This window comes from Anoplophora glabripennis, unplaced genomic scaffold, assembly GCF_000390285.2.
Source record: "Anoplophora glabripennis isolate ALB-LARVAE unplaced genomic scaffold, Agla_2.0 scaffold1952, whole genome shotgun sequence".
Taxonomy (NCBI): domain Eukaryota; kingdom Metazoa; phylum Arthropoda; class Insecta; order Coleoptera; family Cerambycidae; genus Anoplophora; species Anoplophora glabripennis.
In genome coordinates this window covers 16,347-24,521 of record NW_019418054.1, presented here as the reverse complement: position 1 = coordinate 24,521, position 8,175 = coordinate 16,347, and the positions used below count along the sequence as shown (strand labels likewise).

General features: G+C 32.3%; 1 protein-coding gene across 1 annotated transcript; it reads left to right on the top strand.

Annotated features, from left to right (window-relative positions):
* Positions 1-350: 350 nt before the first annotated feature.
* Positions 351-7,913, top strand: LOC111692573 (the record flags this gene model as incomplete). The annotated part of the gene is made up of 4 exons (XM_023456630.1): positions 351-389; positions 601-988; positions 4,751-5,010; positions 7,745-7,913. Coding segments are annotated over 4 exons (856 nt in total), but the record flags the coding sequence as incomplete, so codon positions are not given.
* Positions 7,914-8,175: the final 262 nt, after the last annotated feature.

Sequence of the window (8,175 nt, the reverse complement as noted above, 5' to 3'; positions counted from 1 at the left end):
AAAACAATGGTTATGTTACTTTAAGAATAAAATATTATTTTATGTAAATATCAAATTAAGTACCTAACATTAATTAACATTACTTGAATTGTATTGTCAATGCATTTGATTTACAACTAAAATATTTCATTCATGAAGTTCATCTGGAAATACTACACCTGTAAAAATAAAAAGGAAAGAAACCAAAACTGTATAGCAAAGATTATAATTGTAGTATCAAGGCAAATATATGTAGTATTTATATTTCCCTTTTATTTTTAAAGGTGGTGTATTCCCACACGAATTTCATGAATTACAGAGTTCCGCCACCAACAATTTATAGATAATCTTAACCAAAATATTTGTTTCAGTTTATCATCATCTTCTGCAGAGACACCATCACCAAAACGGTAAGTGTAAATTTTTGGAGATTACTCGGTCGAATTTTTGAGGGTAATTGCAAAGTGTACTTTCTATACAGATAACTAGGAGAGAAATATTCATATGGGAGGTTAACATTTGAGTATATTAAATAGTAATTAGTTGTATATTAAATAGTTTGTTAACTGCTAATGCAAAAAATACACATTTTTAAAAATGTTATTCAAATTGTGTTTTCAGATTTAAAACAGATTTAGAGCCCGATCAGGAAGTAATCATTTACGATGATAATAAAGAAGACATTGACTTTTTAAAAGGGGAAACATCTAGCACATCTACTGCGTCTGAAACCCAAGATGAAATTATCAAGATGTTACCGGGAGTAGATACAGAAACTACTGCTGATACTGCTACTGGCCCTCAAACTAGTTGTAGAGGAATACTGTCTGTAGTTGTTCCAAAAGTACAACCATCTAAAAAGGATACCGTTTTGAAACAGAAGAAAAAAATTAAAATCTTACAACAGTCTGTTAGAAGACATTGGACATGGGTAAGGACCCTTCATTCTTTAATAGAAGTTTTAAAGAAGAAGGCAATGATCACGGACAATGCAGAGACAACTTTAATGGTAGGTATACATTTTCCATTTTTTAAGTTAACAGAATGTATATCGTTTATTTTTTTGAAATTGAACAGCTGATTGAAAATGATTCTGAGCAAAACTTTTTAGGATCATATTTTAAAGTTGCAGTGTTTTTCCAGTGGTCAGTGTAACATAATATTTAACTTTGCATTAGAATCTTATACCTAACCAAGGACATTTTACCTAACAAACTTGTATTTTTACAATTTCAAATGAATGACAGTAATTAATTAGTTAATTTTTAATTAATGACAGAAATTTCTTATAGTTACTATGTATGTTTTCCGGCGTCACTTCCTGAAGCTACGGGAGAATTATTTGAAAAATTGCTGAAAGGTCCCAGTAAATAAAAATATAGTCTAGCCATGAGATCTTTTGCGCTTACTTTAAACTTTTGTTCGCCGAGAGCATATAATTTTGTGAGAGATTATTTTTTAATCGTTCCGTTCCACATCCGACCACAATTTCTAAATGGTATAAAACTGTTGATGGTGCACCTGGGTGGAGCAATGAGGCGTTGAATGTATTAAAAGTAAAAGTTAAAGAAGGACAAGAAAAAGGGTGTAAAATATTTTGTAATGCTGTCCTTGATGAAATGTCTATTCGTACGCAGATAGAATGGGACGGTAAAACATTTTTTGGATATGTTGACGTAGGCACAAATGTACATAGCGATTCCCTACCAGAAGCAAGAGGCACTGGTATTTATGCTTGTTTGTTTAAATGACTATTGGAAAATCCCAGTAGGATATTTTTTGTTAGATGGATTGAATGCCGAAGAAAAGGCAGCTTTAGTTATGAACGGTTTGGAATTTATAAACAGCAGTGGGGTAGAAGTAACATCTCTTACTTTTGACGGAGCTCCCACCAATTTTATCATGGCTTGTCAGTTAGGAGCAAATTTCAGGGATACTTCAACATTGACAAAATTTTTTTACATCCAGTTACTAAAGACAAAGTTTTTATATTTCCCGATCCTTGCCATATGATAAAGCTTATCAGGAATTGTTTTGGATCACAAAAAAATTTAGAGGACAGTAATGGTAAACAAATTAATTGGTTATTTATTGAAAATTAGGTTGATTATCAATATTCGCAAGAACTTCACGCATTAACTAAATTGAAACGTAGACATCTGTTATGGATGAAAGAGAAAATGAAAGTAAGACTCGCCACCCAGACCTTAAGTAAAAGTGTTTCTGATGCACTACTATATTTATGCCAAGACTGTAAACACCCATTATTTCAACATGCGGAAGCAACTGCACAGTTTGTAATAATTTTTAATGATCTTTTTGATATATTTAATTCAAAAACAAGATTAGTTAAATATGAGTATAAAAAACCACATCATTAAACACATATAAGCACTTTTTCAATATTTGAATACTATTAAAAATTACATTCATGGTATTAAGTTAAATAATGAGTTAATTATAAAATCTGCAAGGAAAACAGGATTTTTAGGGTTTTCGATATGTATCGAAAGTTTAAAAGGCTTATTTGAAGAACATGTTCAAGTAAAAATGAACATGAAAAATATATTAACATACAAATTATCACAGGATCATCTTGAGCTTTTTTTTTGGTGCCATATGTAGTCGAGGTGGCTTTAATAATAACCCTACTGCAGAACAGTTTGAAGCGGCTTTTAAAAGGTTAATAGTACATTCCCAGATAAAAGCTGGAGACACCGGTAATGCCATTAATTTAGATGCAACTTCGATACTGGTGTGCAGTAGTGTCAGCTCAAAGTTGACAACAAATGACGATAATATTGATTTGCAGAATTCCCTTGACAACATAAACTTTGAAAATAATATTAAATAGCAAATTTCTAACGAAAATTATTTAAATTCTGCTGCTTGGAATTTAACGGATTATGTCCAAGATGTAGTTTCATACATCTCTGGATTTGTTGTGAGACAACTAAAAAATATCTTAACATGTTTAAAATGTTTAAGTACAATTGAAAGTGATGTTTCATATTCCATCCTCTTGACGAGAAAGGAATATAAACAGTTAACAAGACCATCTCTGTTTGTAATCAGTGTTTGTAAGGCAGGTGAACACTATTTTCGATTTTTTAATAAAACTGCTGGAATATTTAATAAAAAAGTAAAGCAGTTGTTGCCAGTTCTAATTAATAATACATTGTCAAATCTACCTTGTACTGTATACAATGATTTTGGTGAATATTTCTATGATGAAGAGCCCCATACAGGGCATGCTACAATGTTAATAAAGTTAATTTTGAAAAAATATTTTACCATTACGATTCATAATGAGACGGTAAAAAAATTAGATAAAAAACTGATCGAGTTAGAAGTTCTCTAACAAAACAAATTCTTTTTAAAAATCAGTAACCATTGATCGTTATGTTAAATATAATAAGTATTTTTTTTGTGGAATCAAGTGTTTTTCTTATTCATATACTTTTATGCCCTTTGCATATATTCCATAAAAAAATTAACAATTTATTATATGTTAATTATGAATATTTTGTTATTAANCCATCCTCTTGACGAGAAAGGAATATAAACAGTTAACAAGACCATCTCTGTTTGTAATCAGTGTTTGTAAGGCAGGTGAACACTATTTTCGATTTTTTAATAAAACTGCTGGCATATTTAATAAAAAAGTAAAGCAGTTGTTGCCAGTTCTAATTAATAATACATTGTCAAATCTACCTTGTACCGTATACAATGATTTTGGTGAACATTTCTATGATGAAGAGCCCCTTACAGGGCATGCTACAATGTTAATAAAGTTAATTTTGAAAAAATATTTTACCATTAGGATTCATCATGAGATGGTAAAAAAGTTAGATAAGAAACTGATCGAGTTAGAAGTTCTCTAACAAAACAATTTTTTTTTTAAAATCAGTAACCATTGATCGTTATGTTAAATATAATAAGTATTTTTTTTGGAATCAAGTGTTTTTCTTATTTATATACTTTTATGCCCTTTGCATATATTCCATAAAAAGATTAACAATTTATTATATGTTAATTATGAATATTTTGTTATTAAATATATTCGTTACACTTACAGTTGGTATTAATTTTGTGGAAAACTTTTATTAATTGTATCGACAGTGGAAAAACCTTTTTCTTGATTTTTGACATCATTTTACATATTGAGATAAATTCAGAATTATAATGGAATCTCTTTTTTATAAAAATACTGAGTAGCTGTTGAAATATATTGACTTAGGACTATAAAATATTTTATTTTGACCCTTCCAAAACGTACCACATTGGAGATGTAATCGCGTGCATCAGTTGGATGAAAATAAAGCCATCTGCTTTCCCCTTGCCTAGCTTCACCCAACATATGAGATAGTGACATGCATAGTCCCCTTTATTTAAATGTCCTTGGTCAAAACCGACTTGTGTCGACAAGTTGCTTGACAGTGACAACTGAAATTTATGCCGCAGCCGACCAGAGCAACAGTGTGTAACGCCGTTTGCTTGCACACGCATTCTTGAACTGGGCATATACATTTCTACCACCTGCATGTTTAGTTCGACCAGACTTGTATATGGGTATAGCTAAATAAATGTGGGAACAAGTTTTTCAAATATTTCAGTGCCTAGTTGCTGGGTCAGCGACCGAACCTGGTACCTGGTATCATCCTCTTGGTTCTTCAATTGATATCAGAAAGACTATTCCATTAATGCTTTCTTCAGTCCCAAAAAAAACTATATATTCCTATAAAGTTTAACACATTTTTTTTTATTGCAGAACATCAGTGCTACCAGCGAGCCTGTTACATGCAGACCTTGTTTGAATTCACTTGGTACACATGGCGGGTTTTTAAAGGAATACTTTAATGCACAGGAAAACTACAAAAGTGCTGATAATGAGTCTGTTATTAAATCTGAAAAGATTAAAATAAAACTGGAAGACGATCAGGATGAGCAAGAGAAATATGAAAGTGGTGAAATGCCGGTTTATATCAAATTTGAGGAAATTGAAATAAAGGGAGAAGAGGATCGGGATGGGTAAGGAAAATTTTGTTAAATGTACTACTTAGTACCTACGGCCTATGTCCAAACTCGACGGCCAAAAATATAGATAGTGATTCATACATAATAATACATAATATAGAAACACTATTACCGTAAAGTGTATAAAACTTAAAATGATTTTTATAACGGTTCAATATTATTTGCTTATGTTAATTGATGTGCCGCTCTCTTTGCACATCGATAGGATCTATAACAGTCATAGACTGAGTTACACTGAACGCGATTTATTTCCTATCTCTGTCTATCGCACTTATTACAGATAGGGAAATGCTCTTTTTAGTGGGTGTAAACGGACGTACGTAGAATTCGAGTTAGCCGTAGTTAGAAACGTCAAACTATAAGCGCGCGCGAGGGTTTGCATATTCCGTGACTATAGTAAATTTATAAATTAAAAAAATACAATCGGGACGTTTTAAAACGTAGGAATAATAATTAAAATGGATCAAAGTGCCGGTTGTAGCAAACGGTCTGTTGCTCATAAACGCCCTAACCTATGCGATGCGGAATTAATAATGGTAAAAAACGTGTATAAAGGAATTCGGTCGCGAAATTCTAATACAAGTGTAAGTGAAGCTGTTGATATGTGTAGTTCGTTGACAAAAGTATCCGTTGCTACTGTTTATCGTGCCATAAAAAATAGTGTAGAAGTGAATCCAAAGAAGAAAAAAGTGGAAACACGAGGGAGGAAGAAAATAGAAGTCGACGTTGACGTGAAATACTCCATACGTAGGAAAATTCATGGATTTTTCTTTAGAAATGAAATACCAACGATAAAGAAAATTCAAGCTGCAATAGCTGAAGATGAGGATATTCCTAATTTCTCTGATAAGGTTCTTAGAAGAATAATGCGTGACATGAATTTTCGATATTTGAAACGGAATCGGAATAGTATGCTCGTTGAAAAAGACGAAATTGTGGTATGGCGAAGAGAATACTTAGAAAAAATAAGAGAACTTCGTGCATCTGGTAAGAAGATATATTACATGGATGAAACATGGGTAAACGAAGGTCATACTGTATCAAAAGTTTGGCAGGATGGTAATGTTAAGAGTAAGAGACAAGCATTTTTAGATGGATTTTCTACTGGATTAAAGGCACCTTCTGGAAAAGGACGAAGATTGATTATAACACATATTGGAAGCGATACGGGATTTTTAGAAAATGGTTTGCATGTATTTGAGTCACGAAAAACGGGAGATTATCATGAAGATATGAACAGCGACGTGTTTGAAAAATGGTTTGAATATGTTTTATCATATCTGGAGCCAGGAGCAGTTGTTGTGATGGATAACGCACCTTATCATAGTAGAAGAGTTGAAATGTTACCGACATCAGCATGGAGAAAAGGAAATATTATGGACTGGTTACAATCGAAAAATATTGAATATACAGAAACCATGCTAAAAGTACAATTATTAAAAATTGTCCAAAGAGAAAAAGGTCAATACATTAAGTATGTAGTGGATGAGATGGCCAAAGATCGAGGAATTCGTGTACTCCGTTTACCGCCATACCACTGTGAATTAAACCCAATTGAGTTGGTTTGGGCACAAATAAAGAATGAAATCGCACGAAAAAACACCACCTTTAAAATAAACGACGTGAAATTATTATTACAGGATGCTATTAATCACGTCACTGCTGAAACATGGTGTAAGTGTATTGGACATGCACAGAAAGAGGAACAACGTATGTGGGATCTTGATACAACGGTAGAAGTGTTCATAGAACCAGTCATTATTCATTTGGGTGAAGATGATTCTAGTGATAGTGATAGCAACAGTGATATGTGAAATATATAATGTGAATAATGTGATATGTAAGTATTTAAATATATTAATAGTGAAGTGATTATGTGGCAGTGAAGTGAAAGTGTGACAGTGATAATATTCGTGAGATAATTATTATAAAATATGTAAGTACCTACTTAAATAAATATATTAATAGTAAACATTACAATATTTTGCGGCGGCGTAAGCCGGGTGGTGGTGGGTTATCGATGCCCAAGAGGGCATCGTTTTATAGAAAACACTTAAAATTTAAAAACAAAATGTTACTAAAATATTTTTGAAGTTTTCTCGATAAAACCTCTAAAAGTAATAGATGTTATGTTTTATTATATTTTTTCCATATTTTCTACATCTTGTTGCTTTTACGTATACACGCCTATGGATTTTCGATCCCCGCACGCCTCATCCTCCTTACTAGTCCAAGAGCTAGCAATGAATCACTATCTATATTTTCGGCCGTCGAGTATAGTTATTCTGTGGATGAACAATCTTAGCGAATGTAACTCAATGCTGGGTGGGGTTTAGTCCACAGAGTTGCTGTTTCCTACAATATCTTTAGTTAAAAACTTTGTTTCGACTGGTACGATACTGTCGTTACTTCCATAGTACGTACAGATTGGTAGGTCACTCTCTGCCAGTAAGTACAAAAATGTGATTTGTGCCAGTAGCAGTGACCATTAAGATAGACACTTTGAAGTATATCTCACCCACACAAATTTTTTGATATAAAGTGTTGCAATACCAATTAATTTTTATTGTGTTTTGATAGCAGACATTTCGTAATCAGTAATATAGAAAATTTGAAATATGATTAGAAACATCTCATTTAACTGTTTTTTATTTTCTGTTATTCAGTTTCTCAAAACACTTATTTTAATTCCTGTTTATTTCATTGTGACCATTTTTAAATTTTTCAGTGTCCCTTCTTCGTATGACTTAGACGCTGAGACAATTGAAAGCAAGAAAAGACGCATTTCAGAAGATGTAGGAGTAATAAAAGAAGAATATAAATGTGAGACAGGATTTAACGAAAACTACGGAATGTTAATTGACAACAACCAACTACCCAAATATGAAAAGTCTTGACTTCAGAAATGTGAACCTTCCATAAATGCATAATTGTAGCACAAGCCAAATGTACAAATGTGATACATGTGGTTATTATGAAGCTAAACGTAAGACAAATGTGAAGGCACATCAGTTAGTGCACAAAAAAAATACTAAGTATACAAATGCATAATTGTAGCAATGTGATAAGTGTAAACATGAAACTAAGCTTAAAGGGAACCCGAAGAGGCATCAGTTAACACACAAGGACCCTTCTGAAATTGAAATGTAGAAGTGTGAT